At 41.3% G+C, this 24,603-nt stretch overlaps 1 protein-coding gene across 1 annotated transcript in view; it reads right to left on the reverse strand.

The window, feature by feature from the left end:
* EFHC2 (EF-hand domain containing 2) overlaps window positions 1-24,603 on the reverse strand; it is a 203,591-nt gene that overhangs the window by 76,350 nt on the left and 102,638 nt on the right. Inside the window, 4 exon segments of the mRNA XM_032619729.1 lie at window positions 10,852-10,982; window positions 13,622-13,818; window positions 16,691-16,805; window positions 16,807-16,834. Of these exon segments, the coding sequence (XP_032475620.1) occupies window positions 10,852-10,982; window positions 13,622-13,818; window positions 16,691-16,805; window positions 16,807-16,834 (471 nt within the window).

Genomic DNA, 24,603 nt, shown 5'->3' on the forward strand with positions numbered 1-24,603 from the left:
CTGGGATATTAATGTAGTGAGAATATTTCAATCCTCAAGAAGTGGGAATGTACTACATAAGGAAATTGGTGGAGGTATAAAAGATCAACATTTCAGTTTCTTTTGCGAAGGAGAATTTGCAATTTTAATAGTCAAAACTAAGTCACAGAACAAGAAGAAAATGAATGGGGAAGACACTGTCACTAATTTAATAAAAATTTGAAAAAAATTTTAAACTCTTCCATTTCAAAATTATATTTTAAAGCTCTGGAATTGTTTTACTTCAATATAAAATATTCTGGCTTATAATAGAAAACTTTGGAATAAGCATTTTAAGAATTTAAGTAAAATAAACCTGCATACTGATCCCACAGCATATATAAAATTTAATTTGAGATGAATCATAGACTTAAAAGTAAAAGCTAAAATCATAAAGCTATTAGAGAAAAACATAGGAGTCTATCTTGGTGACTTTGAGGCAGCCAAAGACATCTTAAGCAGAAAGCAATAACCTTAAAAGAAAACACTGACAATTTGGACTTCATCAAAATTTAAAATATATACAGTATTCATCAAAGGACACCACTGAGAAAGTGAATAGGAAAGCCAGAGACTGGGAGAAAAACATTCGCAAAACGTGTATCTGACAAATGACTTGTATCCAGGAAATATAAAGAATTCCAACAACTCAATAATAATACAACAAACAACCAATAAAAATTGGCAAAAGATCTGAAAAGACACTTCACACACACACAAAATACAAACAGCCAATAAACACATGAAAAAAGTGCTCAACATCATGGGTTGTCACGAAAATGCAAATTTAACTACAATGGGATAGTACTACATGTCTACCAGATTGCTTAAATTAAAAAGCCTAATAATAGCAAATGTTGGCAAGATTGTGAAGCAATTTGAACCCTTGTACGTTGTTAGGGGAAATGTAAACTGGTATAACCTCTTTTGGTAAAAGGTCTGCCAGTTTCTTAAAAAAACTAAACATACACCTATGTGCTAGCAACTCCATTCATAGTTATGTAACCAAGAGAAAGAAAATTATGTTCACAAAAATATTTGTACAAAAATGTTCAGAGCAGGTTTATTTATATTAGCCAAAAGTTGGAAATAACCCAGGTGTCTATCAGCAGGGGAAAGAATAAACAAATTGTGGTATTCTCATACAATGGAACACTACTCAGCAATATGAAGGAATGAATTACTGATACAGTCAACAATATGGATAATTCTCAAAATCATACTTAATAAGAGAATCCACAAAAGAATATATGCTGTATAATTTCATTTATATGAAATTCTAGAACAGGGAAAAAGCCATTTACTGTGAAAAAAATCAGAAAAGTGGCTGCCCCTTGAATGGGGGATGTGGGCAGGGACTGACTAGGTTGGGGTGTGAGGGAACTTTCTGGGTGACGGTAATGTTGTACAGCTTAATAGGGATTTGTGTTGCACAGGTGTATGCATTTGTCAAAATTAAGCAAATGTATACTTAAGGTTGATGCATTTTATTGAATATAAATTTTACATCAAAAGGAAAAAATGTAAATAAATGGTAAGCATGCTGATATATTTAGAGGGAAGTAATTGATGTCTGTGATTTTCTTTGAAATGCACCAAAGTTAAGATGGATTGATGGATGGAGAGAGGGGTGTATGAATGGAGAGATGCATGATAAAGCACATAATAGTAAAATATTAATGATTCAATCTAAGTGGGGAAAATAAATGGGTAAGAATTTGTTGCTAATTTGACAAGAATTTGAAAATTATAAAAATGATTCCATCCCCAATTTAATTGTGAAGCTCTGGAATTCTGTAACATAAATATAAAATATTATGGCCCATAATAAAAGAATTTTAAGTAAGCACATTAAAATTATTTGACTCTAATCAATAATCAGAGTAGAGCATCAAGTGGAACAACTCATACACCCTGCTCTATGATTATGAGACTCTTGACTTCTGCTCTAAGCATTCTGCCAGCATTTGTCATTAGCTCTTTCTGGAAACTGAAGCAAGAAACGAAAAATGCTCAGTGCTCTTTGCCCAGGCTTTTTGGTTTTATTTGCTTGAGCTTTATTTATCTTTTTAATTTTTTTTCTACAATTGCTCATTGTTAAAAAAAAATCAAAGAATGAGGCAGCTTGGTGTGCAGCCTGCTAGGACTTCTTCAAAGGATACACAATCCCTGAAATATTTATATAAATATACATGCACATATAACCTTTAGACTTTTGGCATAAATAGGATCATATTATACAGACTTCTGAATTTTGCTTTATCTACAAAACAGCATGATATATATATGGTAGCCATTAGTGCTGTTTACCTAACATCTGGTTTTCCTCTTTCCTCTGAACATATGGGTGGAGCCATGTGACTAGTACTGGCCAATGAACTGAGAGTGTAAATGATATGTATTTCTTCCCAGCTGAGACTTATTGGGCTTGACCCTCCAAAGCTCTCTTCTCTCTCTGTTATATTCAAGGTAGTGGCTGTTCTGTCAGATTCAGTCCCTGAGTGGCTACTGTGAACAAAGCTCCCTCTGACAACAACAATGGATACACAGAATAAACAAGAAATAACCTTTGTTGATTTAGTTCCCTGAGATTTGGGGGTTCGCTATTACTGCAGCATTACTTAACCAATCCTGACTAACACATTGAACATTTTCTCAAGTATGCATATTTGGCCTATCTCATTCTTTCTAATGGCTAAATAGTACAGTCTTAAACCAAAGCAGTAGAATTTATCCAACTACTCCCCTATTGTTGGACATTTGATTTTCCACAATTTTTGCTATTACAAAGCTTGCTGCAATAAATATTGTGTGTGCATACACACACATACACACACACATATCTATTACAATCCACTTGTCAAATTCTTTCTGAGTAAAAAGTTTCTAAACGTGCAATGACTAGGTAAAAGGGTCTAAGTATTAGATACTGCCAATTGCCCTCTAAAATGCTGAACCAATTTAAACTCCTATCAATAGAAAATGAAAGTACCTGTTATCCCACATGCTCATCTGGAGCCAGTTATGTTATTCTTTTTAAATGTCACCAATACAATAGGTGGAAATATTTCATTGTTGTTTCAGCTTGCGTGATTATTGGGCTTCTTTTCATAGGTTTAAAGGCTGCTTGTATTGCTTCTGAGAATTGTTTATTCCTGTCCTTAACCCATTTTTGTCTGTTGGTTTTACAGTTTTTCATAAATCCTTAATGTCAATCCCCTGGTTCTTATACTGGTTGTAAATATTTTCTCTCAGTCTGTCCCTTGTCTTTTAAATTTGTTTACAGTATTTTTTGCCTAGAGAAATAGAAAATTTTCCTGTAGTCAATACAGTCAACTTTTCCTTTATGGTTTTTGGAAACTGTGCCCTACCTACCACAAAATTAAAATGTATTAAATGTTTCCTAATCAATTATCACTAAAACCTTTATTATTAATCCATTCATTGTCCACTGAATTGAGGATTTCTCTGTACCTTATAATAAAGTCCATAAAAATGAATCTTTTACGGGCTCTATACTCTGTTTCACTGGTATTTTAGTTTAATCCTCTATTAGTATATTACAGTGTTTTCAAATATCTATAAACTACGTAAATTCTAGTATCTTGACTGTAATATTCTTCCTCTTCAACATTTTTTTCAATCCCTGATTTTTCTTGAGGGACCTCAAAATCAATGAGCCAATTTCTCTCCCCTAACCCTGCAAAACAAAACCAAATCTAACAACAGCAACAACAAAAACTCACATTGTAAATGCTGATTAGAATTGCTTCAAATCTAGATTAATTTGGACAGATTAGAATTTTTAAAATAGTGTCTTCCCATTCAGAGATATGATAAAAATTTGAAATTGTATTCATTTTAGTCTTACACATTTCTTGTCCAATTTATTCCCAGGTATTTCATAATTTTTGTTGCTATAGTGAATAGTACCCCCCCATTGCATAATATTTCCTGTTTATTACTAGGAAAACTATTGCTTTTTATGTAGTTTTCTTGTATTTAGCTACTTTCCTAAATATTCTTAATATTTCTAATCATTTTTAAATTGAGTCTTTTGGATTTTTAGATATAAAATCACATTTGGGTTCTAATTTAAAAATCAGTCTCCAGTTCTATTTTGGGCTATTTACACAATTGGTTCCTAAATGCCTATTTCCACTATACCTAGGGTACAAAATAATGGAATTTTATGGCTGGAAGGGACCTTAAAATAATCTAATCCAAGGGTTACCTCGTCAAGTACCTTCTGGGATATGCAGGTAAGATAAATGGGAGAAGGTATACGACAATAAGGAATTGTAGAGACTGGGGAAGAGTGCAGAGACCAGGTACAGTCTGAGGCGGACAGTTGCCACTCACCCCCAACTGACAGTTGACATGGGGAAACGTAGGCCCAGTTTCTATTTTTCAAGAGGAGAGAGAAATATAGACTTTTATGTTTAAACTCTTAATTTTAAAAAACATTAAACAAAAACCAAACAAAACACGATTGCCAGCTATCAATCCATGAACTTGAAAGTAACCCAATGCCTTCACTGAGGGCAATTTAAACTCAGAAAGGCGTGTCAGAGATTGCAAAAGTAGTGGAATATAGGGGAGGAGTCTGTATTTTGTTTAGCTGCCCGGGTGGATCAGAACAGTATTTGCGAAGTGCTAAAACCAGGCAAGTGTTTTGCCTGGTTTGTTTACAAGCAAGGAGTTCAGTTCCTAATGTTGACATTTTACGCCCCCTGTTTGGCTCATCTTGGCTTGGATTTGCCGTCATAGCAAATGAAGAGGGTACCTTTTAAATCGCCCATCTATATTTGGGGAAATTACCATGCTATTTTCTCCGTCACCCCAACATGGAAGTCAGAGCTCAATTTCCCAGGCTTCCTTGCAGTTAGAAACATGCTGGTGACCCAGGCTCTGCCAATCGGGGAAGCTTACATGAGACCTTGACTTGGAAGGGATTAACAAGAGAAAACCAGCTAGGCGTGGCCACCTTTGGTGTCAGAGGGGTCCAGCTTTCAGTGGTAGCAAAGGACACAAGGTTGCCAAAAGTAGTGGCAGTGATGGTTGTGGTAAAATCAAGTTCTTGGCAGCAGCGCAAATGTAGCAACGAGTGTGGGTGGTGCAGTAGGAACAGAGGCCATTTTCTCATCAGACAAGTTCTACAGCCCAGTTCTGGGCACTGTTCCTAGAACTGAGCCTCAAGCTTGTTGCTCCAGCCCTTCCAAAGATACTGTGAACCACCCAGGATCCTTTTTAAAAATTCCTTTTCTGCTTAACTACCCAGAGAGGATTCTGCTTTTTAAAAACTAAGCCCTCACCAGTACAAACAACACCATCAGGCAGTGACAGAATCAAATCAAAGATCTCGGTCTCTTTGATTCCCAGGCCAGCATTTTTTCTATGACATCACATTTATTTATATTTAATGCTTTTAGGAAGGTTCAAAATGCTGTTTTCAAAAATGTATGCGGAGGCTCGTATCTCAAAGACATGGTATGGACACTGTCAAAGTGTCTATTTGGTTCAAGATGAGAGTACATGTTTGAGTGCTTTTGGAATTTGTCTTGGTTTTTCCTTCTGTTCATGTAGATTCATAGACTAGTGGCTTCCTTAAAAGATGTTAGTTAGGCTTACAAAAAAAAGACCAATGTACACAGAGTTGTTCAAAAAAAGATAGAGCAAAACCACATAAAAGGAGAGATAACTGTCTGAGATAAATCAGGATGAGATCATTACAATTTTCTAAGCACTAAATTTATAATCTTCTTCCTTGAAGTAAAGGACAGTAACGGGGTGGATTATATTAATGTTTCCCAACCTTGGTCCACCAACGGTGATGTTTATTTTCCACCTTCATGGCCTCCAAGTTTTTAAAGGGCTTCTTCCAACCTCATTTATTAAAGAATGCTTTCAATGACCTCATCAAGAGTAAATACAGAACTTACTGAAATATCGAAAACAGGACATAGATTCCTACTACTATTTTCGGTGACTATTTCAAACTATTCCAACTATTGGGGTAAAGGGTTTTCATTTTCTAGTGTCCGCCATGCACTACAGTGTGCTACAATAAGAACTTTACATACGTCATCAGATTTATTCATCACAACAGCTCTATGCAGTAGGTATTATTACCATCCCCATTTTGTAGGTGAAAACATTGCTCAGCAACTTACTCAAGGCCACCAAGTTGACAAATGGCAGAGCTGAGATTTGGATGCAAGCCTACAAGTCTAAAATTGAATCTGTTTACTACATTATACTACCTCTCTCAGGAAGAATTTTAAGTTTACAAGAACGAAAATTTCCTCGAGGCTGTAAATCTTGGAATTTATTACATCGATGCTCACAGGAAATCTCCTGATCCCACAGTTGATAATGGGGGTCTGAGGAAGAATGGTGTAATAATTCACTACATTCACTGAGGCCTGAGACACGGGGTGCTGGAGGTATCTAGGAAAGACTCCAGGGTGAACCGGGCATGTGCCCTGACCTTGGAAAAGAGGTGAGCACTGAGCACACAGAAAACCAAAATACATGCAGGCTACATGGGGCGGGTGTCACCTCTGATGGAGAGATCAAGGCTCGGGGAGGTGGCCGGAGGGAGGGGCTGGCCACGTCTTCCCTGGCACAGGGCCCTCGCTGCTGCTGTCGCCTAGGGTTCTGAGTCCAGGGCCCCCATCAGGAAGCCTCACCCTGCCCATGTTCCCAACTGCACGAAACACTAGCCCTGCCAAGCCTAGTCCCTGCCTGGCTCCCTGCTGAAACCTGCCCGTCAGGTATCGAGGCTCTGAGAAAGGCTCTCTGCACTTTCTTCGATAACAATCCATGGCTGTCACAGGCCAATCTGACAGACCATGAAAAAAGTGTCCCAGAGAAATAGGTCCAGCCTAGAGGCAGAGCCAGCTAGCCCCACAAGGCAGAAGAGAAACACTCCCTCCCCAAACTGCCCTCTGTTTCCACCTGCCCCTGCATTCCTTCAGGTCAATTTTGAGGCAAATATCTCAGGAAGGCCCACAGGTTAATCCAGTAATCCATTATCAACCATGGCACCTTATGCAGAGAGAGTTTATTAGCTCCTGCCCGCAAGGTTTCCCTGAGAAGCGGTGCAAATCTCTGAGAAGAAAGAAAATGCCCGGGGCTTAGACTGCTGCCCAAAGCAGCAAGCTTGAGCTCTGAGGCGCCAGGTACATACTGAAAGGGCCAGGTATGTAAGCAGGGGAGAAAATGAGGGCCACAGAGGTGAAGCCCAGAGGCCTACACTGCAGTCCTGCCTCTGCCCGCCCACTCTACTACTTCGATGCACAAATTTGAAAAGGGAACATTTTACAAGTGTATTCATAAACCTACAGAATGTTTCAGAATGTCAGCGCCTAGAAGGGGCCTTAGAGACCATTATATGGACCAAAGAGTGAGGTGTAGGTAGGTGAAGTGAGTTGCCCAAGTCACTTGACTTGTGAGAGTCGGGACTAGCTCTCCCTGACTTCCCTACAGTCAGAGACAGATTTCCCTTCCCCAGAGCAAGGTAATCAATTATTTACTTGTTTGATGCAAATTTTAGACAGAATGTTCCTTGAGAAATAGGACCATTCATTAAATTATTCAACAAACACCTACTGTACTTGGCGGGAGCCAATTGTGGAGGCAGGGAAATAAACGAATAACTCAGCACGGGTTACCAGTGGATAATACAGGAAGAGCATTTAGCACGATGTATGGTCCACAGTAAGTGCTCAATAAACGGTGACTTCTCCAAAAGAATAATTCGAGTGAGATGGAAATAAGGGAAGAGATGGAGGCAAGGGTCAGATCATGACCAAACTCACATGAAACACTAAAAGGTTGGGATTTGCCCTAGAGCAAAGGAACGACATGATCAGATTTTAGGGAGGTCACTCTGGCACAGCTTTGGAGGATGAGTGTTAAGACAAGGAGTCCAGGTGAACAGATGAAAAGCTGAACTGCAACACTGAAGCTAGAGATGGAGAGAGGTAGTTTAAGAAGTGCAATTTCAAGAGGGTGGGAGAGGTCAAGATAGGGGAAAGACAAGGTAGACCCTGGCCCAGGCCCTGGGGACAAGTATGGTGGCCTTTACCAAGACAGGGTCCCCAGCTACAACTTTATGGGAGAAGAAAAAGAGGTCAATTTAGGGAAAGTTATTTGGGGATGCCTTAGGGACATCCAAAGGGGAGATGTCTCGGAGGCATTCGTACTTCCAGATTTATAATTCAGGAAAACGGTCTGAGCATGAGGAACTAAAATGAGAACTCAGCCTTTAGCTGACAGCCAAAGCAATGGGGGCTGGATAAAATGCAGCCACTCAACAAATATTCACACCCAGGCACTGTGAAAAGTGATAAACTTAAAGCAAAAAACAAGAAAGAGAAGGTCCTTTCCCTCAAAGAGGTTACGTTCTGGTGAGAGGAGCCAGAATATACACTCATACATACATACAGAAATAAAAGAAAAATATTAGCTAGTAAAAGCTCCAAGCACAGAATTAAATCAGGATGTGGTGTGATAGCAACTGACTATGTACTTTCTTTGCCTTTGCCCAGGAAAGAACGTGAAGAGCAAAAAAGAGGGCTGAAGACCATGAACTAGGGACCCACAGATGGTGCAGTGCCCGACACCAAGCATATCACACGGACCAGGACCTCTTGACGCCTCTTCTGCACTCTCATCTGGAGACAGAACCCCCAAGAATAATCCTAGCATCTCATTATTCCGTTCAGGAACTGTGATATGTAGTGAGCCCAGCACGAGGTGCCAGGTTTAGGGCAGTGAACAGGGCTGTCGAGGACCCTGCTCCTCAGAAAGCTCACATTCTAATAGGAGAAGACACACCCAGGCACGCACACACTTAAATAAACTTAACTGCAAGTTGTGCTAAGTGCTGTGAAAAATATAAACAAGGGGCTAAGAAAAACAGTGAGTGATCTACTTTAGGTAGACTAGAAAGAAATCCCCTAGGAGGAAGCAGCATTTACAATGAGTCCCAGGGTTTGCCACGAAAAGGATGGTGGTGTGGACGTTCTGAGCAGAGAGAACTGCGTGTGCATAGGCTTGGAGGAGGGAAAGAGCTTGACGTGTTTGAGAAAGCAAGTGACTGACGGTCAGCAAGGCCAGAGGACAGAGCTGGAGGAAAAGAAGTGATGACACTGGAAATACAGAGTTGCATCGCTCAAGGCCCTGCCGGCTGCAATAAAACGTTTGGATCTTACTGGAAGCCACTGAAGGGTTTTTCAAACCAGGTACAGCCTGATCTGATTTCTGTCTTAAGGAATTTCTGGCCAGGGGAGGGCCTAAATATTGGCAGCTAGTTCTTTCTGATCATCTTTCTGAGTCTTGAGGTCACCCTGCAATCACACAGTGTGGCCATCCTTTATTCCGCCCACAATCAGGGTCAGGCCGCAGAGGAACTTTTCCTCCTTGGATCTCCTGCCTGGCCTAAGTGCTTCCCCCAAAGCCCCATAAACTTACTAAAGTGTTTCCAATAGACACTGCTAGAGTACTAGGAGAATGGACGCTTTTGTAAAGGAACACAAAATAATAAAACGAACCCACTCCCTCATTTCTGATGGAAATTCGCTTTCCCCTCCACTGCTTTCCATTAGTCCACGGCCTGAGCAATTGTCTCTGCTCTTTACCCTGTCTCCATTTATTTTCCAAGAGGCCACGAACATGTGTACTGCTATGAACAATAACAAAGAACTATAAATTCTTATTGATCCCAGAAGCTCGGGAATTCTAAACAATAAAAATACGTCCTCTGACTGCTGCTCTCAAAAGAATATTTTGGAGGCACAGAAGAGGTTTGTTGAAATAACAAATGAGCTTTGGGGACACTCTGGGCCAAATGGAGGGCTCGGGTCACCAGGTATTGATGCAACAGGCAACTTCAGACACAAAGTTAGAAAGACCTCCCTGCCACCCTCTCCTGGGCTCACGTCTTCATTTCTCAGCCACATCTTGACTGTATCAAGCTGAGTTTCCTATATAGCTTTCAGCCACTATTGTTTTTAGGAGCCAGCATTCTCAGCCTAAAGAGAAAGTCCCCTTTGTCCTCCATCTGTGATTTAATTTACATTCTCCTGAACGCTCCATTCACTTTGTTTTCAGGCTAAGAAGTCTCACAATTGTACCAGACCCTGAATTTGAATTTCCCTGTGTTTCTGCTGTTTGGAAATTTGCCTAGGTCAGTCACTGGACAGTCCTAGAATTCAGCTTAACCTTAGAGAAAATCTTTATTGTTCGTGATTTCTTATAATACTTCTAACCTCTGTCATATATTTTCCCCTTGATTTCTACATTTTTGTGTCTTTCAAAATACATACGTGTGTGAGCACACATACACACAGATGCATACATAGCACCTTTCCTCTGATAATTGCCGAAGTTTCCACTATCTTTTCCAACTGGATCGCATTCCTAAGGAGATGTCCCTCCTAGATTCCTCAGATTTCAGAGGGGTGCTCTTAGCTGCACTGTTTTCAGCCTTTCTCATTCAGATGCAGCCTTCCTGGCATTCCCCTGATCCTTCAATGCCCTGCGTGATTCACAAGACAATGTGCCCAACTGACTTACTATGCCTTTGCCTCTCTGTTCTCCCCTAGGAACTTCTTTTATATGCAAATGCATAAAGTTTACTAGAAATGGGCAAAACTTGACCACAAAGTAATACGAATGTAAAGAAATACCAATTCCTAGTAAAAAAAAAAAAAAAAGTAGGTAGGGAATTAATGAAGAAAGAAACACTAGGGAAGAAATTGTTCTTTCTGTTCTTTGGACAATCTTGAGGAGAAAACAGATTACTGCTAGCAGAATATGGCTTACCTGAGTGTATTATAAGCCACCATCTTCGTGTGCATGCAATCAGCAGCTGTAAACACCTGCTTGAGCTCTCTGGATTGTGATTCTTCTTGTTTTATCTTTTGTAGGGCAAGTTCAATGTTGCTCATAAGAAACTGGAAAGGAGAAGAGAAAGGTATTTAAGATAGGGAGTCCAATCTTCCTGGTGGCCAGCAAAGAGACTTCATACTGTGAACCTTGACTTAGCTGGCTATGTCTTTCCATAGAGACCAACACAGAGAAGACATGACAAGATTTCTTCAGCTATGGCTCTAGGACAAGAAGTGACATTAGCACAGGGCCAGATCTGAGAGAAATGCACTTAAGGGACAGTGGGCCACAGGAATCAGAAAAGAACCACTACTCCGACCTCAGCCTCCTCCCTTTAACCCTTGGACATTGACCCAACGTGTTGGGAGACCCTAATGGAGAGCGTGGGGATTCAAAATTGAATAAATGGACCCTCATCTTCCCCAGATCTTTAGAGTGCGCCCCCAGAACTGTCAGCCACCAGGTGATACACGCACTGCAGTCCCCTTACACTCACTCTCCAGGCAGGCTCCAGTTCCTGTCTCCTACACTGTGATTTGGCTTCTGACTCTGTAAGAATACTTCTTATTCAGTCCACTAAAGCATAAGCTTGTAAATAACTACAGCAAAGAGCTAGAAAAGGAGAAGACTAAATACAAAAAGAAAAACACTGATGGTAACTTAGAATGAAGTTCATCTCTGCCCCGGGAAGGGGGAGGCATTCCCTCCCTTTTTTGCATTTCCTTTAATCTGTTTCCATGATAGGATCTATTAGCTCTTTTGAAAAGACTCCTCGGACTGATATTAATCTTTCTCTGCTTAGAATGTCTTTGTTAAGGGCAGTTTTAAGATAATGCAGTTTTCACTTGGGATGCTGATATTAGATAATGTCCTACACTGCTTTTATCTTTCTGAAAGGAGAAGAGCCCTTTATGTCTCATATATATATGAGATATATATGTGTGTGTGTGTCTGTCTGTGTGTGTGTATTCATGGTATATATTTTTTATATTAAAGTACAGGTTTGCACTGTGTTTGAAAATGGAGCTCTAGTTACAATAGCTATTGTAAATTGTACACCGACTGAGCTTGCTATGGGGCACACAGAGCTAAGCACTTAAAACATTTTCGCATCCAATCTTCATAGTAACTCTCTGAAATAGGCACTGTTGGTACTCCCATTTTACAGATGTGGAAAACAAAGCTCAGGGAAGATACACGTCTAAGGCCCCTCAGCTTTTAAGGAGTCAGGTTTCCTAGGCAAGCCTGCTGGTCTCCAGGAATCTAACTGCCCTATTATTGAGCATCTCACCTGACTTCAGTGCTTTTGAAGAGCTACCGGCTCTTGGTGTCACGCTAACCCAAGTTCCTAAAGCTGCAAATGAAGAGATGGCGTGGCAGCCCCAGAGGGTGCTGCCCAGGCCTGCCCTCAAGAGGGACCACGCAGAGAAGAGCACTGTTAGCGGACAGCGGACAGCCCCCACTGCTGCACCTTCGTGATCACTGCAGCGCTGCAGCTTTCAGAGACCCCACGGAGGCCACACTCTCCCCAGACTCTTACCATCCAGTGACTGAGCAGGAAGGAGGCACCAGAGCTGGGCCATTCCTGCCTGACATGGGATTTCTCCGATAGCTAGTTTGCTCCAGTGCTCCCCATTGGTCTGGTGCAGACTTTCTCAGAGCTATGCTGTGTCTGAGGCTCTTCCCACCCCATCCTCCTTCCTTCCCTGTCCTTTCTCAGGGATCAGACCGACATCCCAGTCTCCCCACCTACTCCTGTTCCCTCCCCCTTTATCCTTCATACGCATTTCCCCCAAGACATCTCTTGCACGTCTAAGTCTGTCTTGGTATCTGCTTCTCAGAGGACCCAAACTGATCCGGGTAACGTGCTATACACAGTGAGACTGAGCTTAGCAATTTACCCCGAGCATTTTACATATAAATGAAACGGAATTGGTACTATATCTATATAAATGGCACATAAATATTATTATTTTCAGGCAGACTTTTTAAATACATCATTTCTAGATAGATTCTTCAATAGTAGGCAATGGTTCTGAAATATACGTGTTTGCACACCGGACTAGTCCACACTTAAAAATCAAGATTTTGTCAACATGTTATTTTTACTAAACGGCACTGCCATAATGGAACTTTTAGTGACAGTACCCACGTGCCATACTATTGCAAATGAAAAAACTCTTGGCGCTCACTGTTGCCAATTTGTCCTTGGAGTCCCATTTAGGCCTCAGGTGGCTCCTGTTATGGGAAGCTGCAATCCCAGCAACTATCAGGTTCCCTTGGGGTTTCTGTTTGTTTAGGTCTTGGCCTTCTCTGCAGGCCTGTGCCAATTAACTGGGACAGCACAGTGTGTGGCACCAGATTGTCTTCCTTTCCGATCATTGCTGAATTTTTTTCCGAAAACATTGTTAGCGTCAGCAGAAAACCCAGGAAACTTGATTCAACCTTGGGCCTGCCTCCTGCCTGTGCCTGGCATCCATGATGCTGGGCAGTGGAAAACCCAGCATATAAACAGAGGAGACCAGGCCCTGGCCTCTGTGACGGGACCTGTGGCCAAGTCGTGCCGATCCATTATTCATGCCCACATGTGTGAAAGCACAATGTAAAACTGGTGGCAAGATGAAGAAGAAAAGGCCTGGAGTAAGAAAAACACAGACTGCAGAGTGCTGAGAGGTGAGTCAAGAATTATACCAAGTGAGTTCACCTTATCTGAATTCCTCTCCATGTAGTTTAAGGTATACACATCAGCACTGACCAAAGGAAATAGGAAGCCATTCACGTTCACTTTGGCTCCAACATACAGCTCCTCAGCCTTGATATATTCTGAGAGTTTACTTTTAAAGACTTCTGGTCCAGGCTTCTTAACACGAATTCTTTTTAAGAACATCCCACCAGTATTCCCTATAGAAAAAGAGAAAAAAAGTTAATGAGTAGGTCTTGTTCTTAAAAGAACCGTACAGGGCTTCCCTGGTGGCGCAGTGGTTAACAATCCGCCTGCCAATGCAGGGGACACGGGTTCGAGCCCTGGTCCGGGAAGATCCCACATGCCATGGAGCAACTAAGCCCGTGCGCCACAACTACTGAGCCTGCGCTCTAGAGCCCGCGAGCCACAACGACTAAGCCCGTGTGCCACAACTACTGAAGCCCGCACGCCTAGAGCCCGTGCTCTGCAACAAGAGATGCCACAGCAATGAGAAGCCTGTGCATCGCAACGAAGAGTAGCCCCTGCTTGCTGCAACCAGAGAAAACCCCACGTGCAGCAAGGATGACCCAACGCAGCCAAAAATCAAACAAATTAAATAAATGACTTAAAAAAAAAAAGAACAGTACAACTTGCCTTTAGAGTTACTTCATGCTCAAACACAGACCATACAACTTAGCTGTGAACTTGTGAACTCATACTGCGTATGGTACTTAAGGGAAGAATGAGGCAGTGGGTGAAGAAATGAGACTTCCTAGATGAGTGTGTAAAGAAGAAAAGTGGCATGGCATTCCAGCCTTTTCTTTTCTCGCCCCACTCCCTTCCCAGTCCAAACACTTAAGTAAACACTTAGCGAGGACTTGCTATATGCCCAGCAGCATCCTGGAAACTGGGACATCAGGAACATCTTTAGAGCCTGCCTGAACAGTACCAGGTAGACAATTTCTCACCTGAGCTTATCTCCACCTATTTGTCCTTATACTTCTGCTGACATACAGATGAAATGTAAGATGCACTATTTCCGGAAAGGAGCTTACTTAATTATTTGAAGATTAACTACGGGAGTCCCCTGAACTCTTTTTTTCTACAGGCAAAATATCTTTGCTTCTTTTAGCGATGCCTCATTTTTCTTACTTTCCAGAATTCTCACCATTTCCTCTGCTCTTTTCTGGGTATTATTTGGTTTTTGAGCTCTTGGAAAGCAGTGAGCAGAGTTGAATGTGGGACTCCATTACCTTCTAACCGAAAATGAACTGAAATCTTCAAAGCTGAGACCAGATGAGCTTTGGGGATCAGCTTCATCACACTCCTACCACTTGCAGAAACCAGGGGTGGTGGAAAGACATAGCCTTTGCAGCCAAACAGAGCTGGAGTCCCTCCTGGCTCTGTCACTTGCTTGCTGGATGATCTTTAGGAGTCATTTAACCTCTCTGAACCCCTCTGAATTCTCATTGGTAAATGGGAATAATATTTGTGGGGGGCCATGAAAATGTACTTCTCAGATTGCCTGCTGTGGGGAACAAAGTTGACAGAAGGCTCCAACTGCTATGTTCTGAAATCCATCCCCAGATTTGTGCCGAGGTCACGCTTCCCAGAGGCTGCTGCCAAAACATGACTGAGCAAGGCAGGGATACTAAGGCAGGCCCATTCCTGCAAGATGGGAGCTCCTCCGACTGGTGACTTTGGCCCCAGGACTCCCAGTCAGCCTTGGCAAAACTTTCTCAGAGTTTCACTGCAGTCACCATTCCCTTTTCACCTTCCCCTTTTTCCCTTTCCTCTGTCCTTCACAGGAGTCAGACATGCCCTGCAGTCTGATGGCTCTCCTGGCCTCTTCTGGCTCCTGCCACATTTTCCCTCACCAGCATTTCCCCTAATAAATCTCTTGTACATTTAATCTCATCTTGGGGTTTGCCTCTTGGAGGACCTGAACTAACACAAAACGTAACCTCATAAAGGTCTCCTAAGTATAATAGTAGGTACTCAATCAGGACTGCTATTATTACCAGCAAGCTTATAGTTGACTGCCGTCACCCTTTCTGTTTTATGAATGCTGCAATTGGTTTGGCCATATCGTCCCCATTCTAGATGTAGAGAGTTGATTTTTTGACCTTCAAGAGCATGACTTTATATTCATCCTTATTTGATTTCATATTCTAAGATTTGATTCATTATTCAAATCACCGTGGACCCTGACTTAGTTATACAAATTATTCATTATTCATTGGTGTGCTGAGTGGCTCATACCAGCTCATAAGGGCTGGTTGTTACATTTTCAAGGGATTTTGCAAGCCAGTTGTTAAAACTGTTGGTTGCTTGAAATTGGCCATGGTTTGGGTACTTGCATCATGGAAATTGACAAACAGTACAAAATAGAGCTTTTAACATTTTTTCAGAGAGCCGGTTAACCAGCACACCATTGATTCTTCTTCTCAAACGTGTGTCTTTGGCACAGATAAAAATGTTGAACGTGTTGGGACAAAGAAGAGAGCCCTACAGTTCCATAATTTGTTAAGTCAAAATCAATGGCTCTCTTCAGCAATGGCCACCCTATCAGTCTACTGCAGAGAGGCACTCCGTGGGCCCTGCAGCTGGAACCTTGGCAGCAGCCTCAACAGCCGGAGGGAAATAGACTCTGAAGATTAAATTTGTTAATCTGGGATTCTTGTCCTAGAGCTAGACAAAAATTTCGTACGTGGTACTATCAAGAATACAGAGTTCTTCTTGTCTTGCTAGCTGTGCATGGAACTGGTGGTAGCCAGACCATGATTTTGAAGCCGCTGGATTCCACACAGGTGCCTCAGAGGCCACGGAGGAAGTAGGGAGAGTGTCCAAAAGGAGATGTCCCAAGTCCCCCAGTCCTGAGCCAACCAAAACTGTTCCTCTTTTATCATTTTATATGTCTGGGTTCGCATTTAAGAGATCTTTGTAAAATGAACTTTAGTGGTTAAAAAAAAAAAAAGAAAGCCACTCTCTTAGATCATCTAGGCTATAAAAATCAGACCAGAGTCCCTTTCAACATGAAGAGACAGTTAATTATTCTGAGGAAACTGCTATGAGACGTATGTCTCTTACCTGAATTCCTCTCCATAGGTTCAAACACTGAAATTGTGTCATCACTGAGAAAATACGAAATAGCAAACGTCCCTTCCACATCGGCACATTTGTGTGTGATTAGTTTTGCAAAAAAAACGGAGTGTATTGCTTATGTTGCTGTAGCTAAATGGAAGAAACACGAGGGTTATAGCATTATACAAGTAATCTTCCACATATTATGCGTGCAAAAAAACCTGCAAAAGGTATGCTATGTTTTTTTTATTGAGATGTAATTGACATATAACATTATATTAGCTTCAGGTGTACAACACAATGATCTGATATTTGTATATATTGTGAAATGATCACCACAATAAGTCTAGTTAATACCCGTCACCACACTTAGTCACAAAAATTTTTTTCTTGTCATGATAGCTTTTAAGATCTATTCTCTCAGCAACTTTGAAGTACGTACTATAGTATTATTAACTATAGTCATCATGCTATACATTACAACCCCGTGACTTATTTATTTTATAACTGGAAGTTTGTACCTTTGACCCCCTTCACCCATTTCACCCACCTCCCATCCCCCAGGTGCGCTATGGTTTTAAGATAGTAGCATAAACTCTCAGAGGTTGAAAAAGTTCTACCATCTTCTTACTAAGGCTCTAAATCTACATGCAGAGGCATTTTCTCAGTTTATTAAAATATCTCTTATTCTTTTGATGTCCAGGGTAACACATTGGGAAAATGTACCCAAAACAGATGTCATAAACACACTGCTCAAACCATCTGCATTGCATGGTTGTTCCCTACTCACGAGGCTGGTCAACAATCACAATCATGTCAGCAAACGAAGCACAGCACCTGGGCCTCACTGCCTGAGTAGGCCAGAGGCTGTGCTCTGCTGGTGCCTAGAGCCACCTCCCCATTGCACCGCCCACTTTCTCATGCCCATTCCTCTTCTTTCTTCAAACCCCACATCGTCTCCTCGCTGAGTCACTCTCCCAGTTCCCCAGCAGCCCCCTAACTCCCTTCAAGGGAAAATTTACCTTTTCCCTTTGAAATGCTATATTAAACATGATAGACCTGCCTTTCGTAACACTTATCACCCATATCATAAGTCACCATTACTTACAAGTCTGTTTTCTGAAAGCAAGGACTGCATCTTATTAATCATTGTCTAAGACAACATTCTTTACATTCTAAGTGCTCAAGTGTTTGTAGAAAGTTTTTATAAGATCCGTATAGATTGGAACTTGCACTTAGAATTCCGTGCGTGAATAGTCTAGAAGAATGAAGATGGGATCGAGTTCTAGAATCAGAAGTTCCCAAAATTGATTGCCTGGTCTTGGAAGAAATTTATTTATGGTCTGCCAGCAGAAGCATGCCTGTGGATACCAGTTAGTGAAAGGTGGACCTCATGACAAATACTGAACCCTTTGGGAGGTCTCTGATAATCAAAATCATTACCCCAAGGAGGCAGAGAGTAAAATAAACCATGTACTTCATCCCTTCCCTGTCACAACTCTAAGCAGAGAGGTCCTCACTTTCAGTCTCGTATGCTGAAATTCATTTTTTCCTTGTGATCACACTGATTTAAAAACAAACAAACAAACAAGAACACTTATTTGTGATTTGCAGAGGCAGAAGGTGCTTTTCTCTGCTCCTTTCTTTGATTGTCCAGGGAAGGAGGGCTGAAAAAGCATGGCGCCATGATTCACAGCTTGAGGCCTCAAGTGAGATGGCAAGTAGCAATCTGGAAGGCTACCCCCAGGGCAGCCCTGGCAAAACAGCCAGATCTCCATAGCTGTTTTCTTAGTCCCTAGTTTCCCAGGCGTCAGGCAGACCTCATACAGCACAGGGGAGGAGGGCAGCTATACCTTCTCAACCATCTTCTCTGGTACATAATTCGATTTAACAGTAACAAACAGATTTGGTAATCCCCTCTCATGAAAGACCCATACTTTTACAGATGCCTGAAATATCATTCAAACAACTGAATGAGGTCTAATGTCAGGCCAAATGAATACAACTGCAAATTTAGCTTCTTAGAACTTACATGAATGTATAAGAGTGTATGTTAAGTATGGATTTTTCATGTTTAATATGCCCTTTTTTTTTAACCTAATTCTAGTGTTCTGGACAGCTTATCAATCAGGAATATAATCTACTCAAACAAAATCTTTAGACCAGTCATTCACAAACTTTGCCATGTATGAAAGTCACCCGGGAGCTTGTTAAATATACAGAATCCAGAGTCCTACCCCCAGAGGTATGGATTCAGTAGTTAGCTTGCAGCTCCAGAAACCTGCATTTTTAATAAGCTCCCCAGGAGATTCTGATGAAGTCATCCCCAGAGCACACTTTGAAAAACACTTGCAAATAGCTTCAGACATTTCCTTGGCTAATAAGCTAATCATCAAACTTTTCTAAACACTCTTTTCATCACAATATGCCCAGCACTCAAAAAAATTTTAGCATTTTCCCTGCTTCTGATCATACCACCTATACTGCTCAATCTGGCTTCCTGGGCCACTGATAGTCAGGTTCAAATACCTACACATACAGCTATTTGTCATGACTGCCAATGATACACTCTCTACTCAAGTCACACAAGCCACTTCACTTAGTGCCCCACACTGTGCTTGTTTCTACTTCCAGGCCTTCGCTTGGTGTCATCCCCTCCCCCAGGGTACACCCTCATCCTGTCCTATGCCTGTCCAGAGTCCTGTCCATCCATTTGGGCCCCAATCAGTAGAGCTCTCTTTGACCATGGCTGCCCACCCAGCTGACCACCTATTCACGCCTCCTGCACTGACCATTATGCGTGGCACCCAATTTAGCACTGTACAGACTTGTATTCTTGAGTGGTTTTTTAAAATGTGTTTACTGAATACTGTTGTCTCAAAACAAATGATAAATTCCTAGGTCCAGCCATGTCTTCACTTTTTCTACACACAGCCCAGAGTTATCTATAATCACTGTCTTGACTTCTCCCATTCTCTCTGAAATCCACTTCCATTAGGTTAGCTCTACCTAAACTACCCTTGTCAAGGTCAACAATGATCTATCTCCACAATGCCAATTCCAATGGTTCATTTTTGCGTCTAACTTGACCAATCAGCAGCAGTTGGTACAAATGATCACTCCTTCTTCCATGACATTCTTGATTCACTTGGCTTCCAGGATCCTGTATTTTCTCTTGGTTTTGCTCCTACCTCCTTGCTTATTCCTTTTCAGTATCCTTTGCTGGTTCCTCTTCTTTTCCTCAATCTCTTTATTTGGGGTGTCCTGGGGATAACAAGGAATAACTTGGTCATCCACTTCTCTGTGTATATTCACTCCTTTGGTGATCTCTTCTAGTCTCAGGCTTTAAATACTACCTACATGCTGATGATTTCCAAAGTTCTATCTGTAGCTCAGACCTCTCTCCCGGAACCCCAGACTCGTATATCCAATGGCCAACTTAACATCTCTACTTGACATCTGACATCTCAAACTTAACTTGTTCCAAAACTGAACTTCTGCTCTTGCCCCAAACCTACTCTAACTATAGTCTTTCCCATCTCACTACATGGCAACTCCATCTTTCTAGTTGGAGAAATCTTGGGAGTCATCTGTATCTCCTCTCTTTTTTCACACCTCATATCCAATCTGCCAGGAAATCCTATTGGCACAACCTTCAAAATATTTCCAGAATCTGCTATATCTCATCATTTTCATGGTACTCGCCCTCATGGAGCCATCGTAACTTTTCTCTTGGACTACTGCAGTAGCCTCTTAACTGGTCTTTACTTCCACCATTGCCCTTCTACAGTCTTTGCTCAACACTGCATCTGCAGTCATTCTTTTAATATGTAAATCAGATCAAGTCACTCTTCTTCTGCTCAAATCTCCCAATGAGTCCCCTTATCACTTTAAGTCAAAAGAATCCTGACAGTGGTCTGCAAGGCCCTATGTTATCTGATCGCCCATTACTTCTCTTAATCTGTCTACTCTGCCCATTACTCATCTGTTCTATCCTTGTCAGCCTCCTGCCTGTTCCTTGTGCATCCCAAGCCTGCTCCTTGCTCAGGGTCTTTACACTGACTGTTCCTTCTGCCTAGAACATGTTTCCTCTCCTCAGTAAAGTCCATCCAGACCACACCGCTTAAAATTGAAACCAGGGGTGCTCTTCAGGCCCACATTCCAAGTCCCCTTTATTCTTTTCATAGCTACCTTCTTTATTTTTTCCATGGCACTTTAATACCTTCTATATACTACAGAATGTACTTATGTATTACCTTAATTGTTTACTATCTGCCTGCCCAGCTAGAATGTAAGTTCTATGAGGGCAGGGCTTTGTATCTGTTTTGTTCACTGATGTGTCCCAAGATCAGTGCTCGGCACATAGTGGGTACTCAGTAAATATTTGCTGACTAAGAAAATGAGTGGCTCACCCAGGGCTACATACCTGCTGAGAACCTTAAAGATAGCTATAGCTATAGTCTTATGGTTAGAAGAGACATGAAGGCTTATTGTTATTGATGGGGAAAACTTGTTTAAAGAGGAAAAAAAATGACTGATGGAGACAACAGATGAACAATATCTGAAACAAGTCAGAGATTAAGATTAAACCGTGAATTTTTAGATGCTATATGATTATGAATAGCACAAGTCTGGGATAACAGCCTTCCTGGTAGGAAGTCATCCGTCTCTTCTAACCATCATTAAGAACTAAAAGGGTGAATGTTCATTCTATTTACTCACTTATTCATCATTCGTCCTCTCACGGACAAAATATCTATTGAACCCCAAGTACATAGCCAACACTGTTCAAACTCTAAGAGAAGCAATAAAGCCAGTCCCTGCCCTCAAGGAGCGCTTGGTCTCGATATAAACAAGTAATTGCCACACACTGTGATAAGTACAGATTCTGGGGCAAGAAAGGTGAACTCTAGGAGCCAGACTTCCCTGTGTTCAAATCCTACTTCAACTAAAAATTAGCTGTATGAGCTTGGGCAAATCGTATAGCCTCTCTGAGCCTCAATTTCCTCATGTGAAGAATGGGTACAATAATATCACCAACTTTAGGAGGTTGTTTTGAGGATTAAATGAGATCAAGTATTGTAGTTAGCATACCATAACCATAAACTTCTTTTTATTAGTAATATTATTATTGTTAGAGGTATGACCAGCAGAGTACTGTGAGCACACAGAGAACAAAGTACCTAATTCAGCCAGGTGCAGCGAGAGAGATATTCTTCTGGTTTTCCCAAGTCAGACTAGACAATCTGCCCAGCAGGCCACCACAGTGAATTTTTACCCAGACAATAAAGGTCTTCCTTCCATCAAAAACCTCATATGCTTTAACTTGAAGCTATCTCCTCCAATGACTCACAGTAGGTCACCATTAACCTCATACAACAATAAGCAGCCAGTACATTTTTAATAGCAATAGATACAATCAATATATGTCATGTACTATTGCACGTCTCAATTCACGGTTTATTTATTTGCATTAAGAAACTGTTCTTTGTATGCTTTGTGAGATCATCTTCCTTAGGTTCTCACGGTTTTAAAACCTTGGGTTATTCAAACTCATGTATAAGTCTCCAGCTGAATGTGCCAGTTTCTATGGAAACAAGGTCACTGTGTGGGAGGAGCTTGAGGGAAGTGTATTCCTGGCACAGAACAAGCAGTGGACAGAAAGAAAAGAAATTAGACCCATTCGTGCCTGTACCACCATCCTCTGGCCACAACAGCATGACAAGAACGTGGAATGCTGTCTACAGTCAGTGCTCTGTGGACAAGTTGACATGGTGCAGACAGAAAGAGAGACTAAGGCAACTACCCACAAGGAACTCTTTTCCCCCTGGATTCCAGAAGTAACACACTGGATCGTGTTTCATCCTGTTTACTTATAAGAAAAATTCTCTCTCCTTTTACAATAGGGACATTCTTTCTGCCCACCTCCTTTGGTGGCTGCCCTTCAAAACAGCAGTTAGTGGAAAGTATCCATCAAAAGTCCCGCCCTCGAACTTCACTGTAAACACTGCTACCTATAAGGGAGGATGGAGTATGAGTTGGTGTCCCTCTTACATGATCGAAATCAGTGGTTCTCAAACCCTGGTGCCCATCACCAGAACCCCCTGGAAGTCCACAGTACCAGGCCCCACGCACAGAGATTGGGCCTCGATAGGTCTGGGGTGAAGCACGGGAATTTGTATTTCTAACCAGTGTGGAGGCCACACCTTGAGTAGCATCAACTCTGAAACTTAAAAACAAAACTCCCAAGTCCTTACAAATAAAAGATTATTTCTTAAAAGACAAAGGACATCGTGTCAGGGCAAAGGCAGCCTTTTAGACATTCTACACAATTCGTAACATATTTTCACCACGTTTACAGTTAGAGCAAAACTATTCTCTCCACCTCAAAATATTCTACAACGGTATCTGATGCCATTAAATTTTATCAAATTCAGGGTGCTGTCTTGTTCTTCTCCTCCTCCTGCTCTTACTCCATGTTCCCTTTATAATTTTTCTCCACAGGTTCTCCTGACCCACTATTTCCCTCATGCCAGGACTTCGGTGTTTAGCCCGCATCCTATTCAAGCATCTGCAACATTTCCCCACCACTCTTCCCCCCTGACTTCTTTCTCCAGGGCCTCCATTCTCTGAAGAAGCAAAAAGTAGCCATGGGCAGTGCTCACAGCTATACACATGACTCAGAGGCAGATTTTTCCTCATATATATTAGGAACACTTCTGAAAGTCCACCTTTTGAAATCATATTCCACCACACGAGCAAGCTATGGTTACTGAACTCAACCAAATCTCTCAAATTAAAACCACGTTAGTTGCCAAATAACATGCTATAAAAAACACTTACAAATCACTGAAGCCACTACAGTCTATGGGCCAAATACAGCCAGTCACCTGTTTTGGTATGGCCTATGAGCAAAGAATGATTTTTATATTTTTAAATGATTGAAAACAATCAAAAGAATAATATTTTGTGATATGTAAAAATCATATGAAATTCAAATGTCAGTGTCCATAAACAGTTTTATCGGAGTGTAGTTACATATTGTCTGTGGCTGTTTTCATGCTACAATGACAGAGCTCAGTGGTTGTGACAGAGGCCGCATGGTCTGCAAAGCAGAAAATATTTGCTACCTGACCCTTTAAGAAAAAGTTTGCTGACCCCTACTCTATACCATTTCTTAGGGACCATCTTGAGGAGATATATATATGGAAAGGCATATATATACACATATACATGGAAAGGCAATATAGATTGTGGATAATATGGCTTTAGTAGCTTCCAGATGACACATTAAAATAACCACTCAACGTGAGGGTGTGGAGAAAAGGGAACCCCTGTGCACTGTTGGTGGGGATGTAAATTGGTGCAGTCACTGTGGAGAACAGTATGGAGGCTCCTCAAAAAACTAAAAATAGAACTACCATATCATCCAGCAATTTCACTTTTGGATATATATGCAAAGGAAATGAAATCACTGTCCCAAAAAGATATCTGCACCCCCATGTTCAATGCAGTATTATTTGCAATAGCTAAAAGAGAGAAACAATCTAAGTGTCTACTGACAGATGAATGGATAAATAAAAGCATATATATATATGTGTGTGTGTGTATACATATATCTATATTTATATAAGATACATACACACAATGAAATATTATTCAGCCATAGAAAAGAAGGAAATCCTGACATCTGCGACGGCATGGATGGACCTTGAGGATATTATGCTAAGTAAAATAAGTCAGACAGAGAAAGACAAATACTGCATGATCTCACTTATATGTAGATTACGTAGAATCTACAAAAACCAAATTCATAGAAACAGAGATCAGACTGGTGATTGCCAGAGGTGTGCGGAGCAGGGGAGAATTGGGTGAAGGTGACCAAAAGGTACTAACTTCCAGCTATAAGATAAATAAGT

The sequence above is a fragment of the Phocoena sinus genome, chromosome X (assembly GCF_008692025.1).
Source record: "Phocoena sinus isolate mPhoSin1 chromosome X, mPhoSin1.pri, whole genome shotgun sequence".
In the NCBI taxonomy this organism is placed as follows: Eukaryota; Metazoa; Chordata; class Mammalia; order Artiodactyla; family Phocoenidae; genus Phocoena; species Phocoena sinus.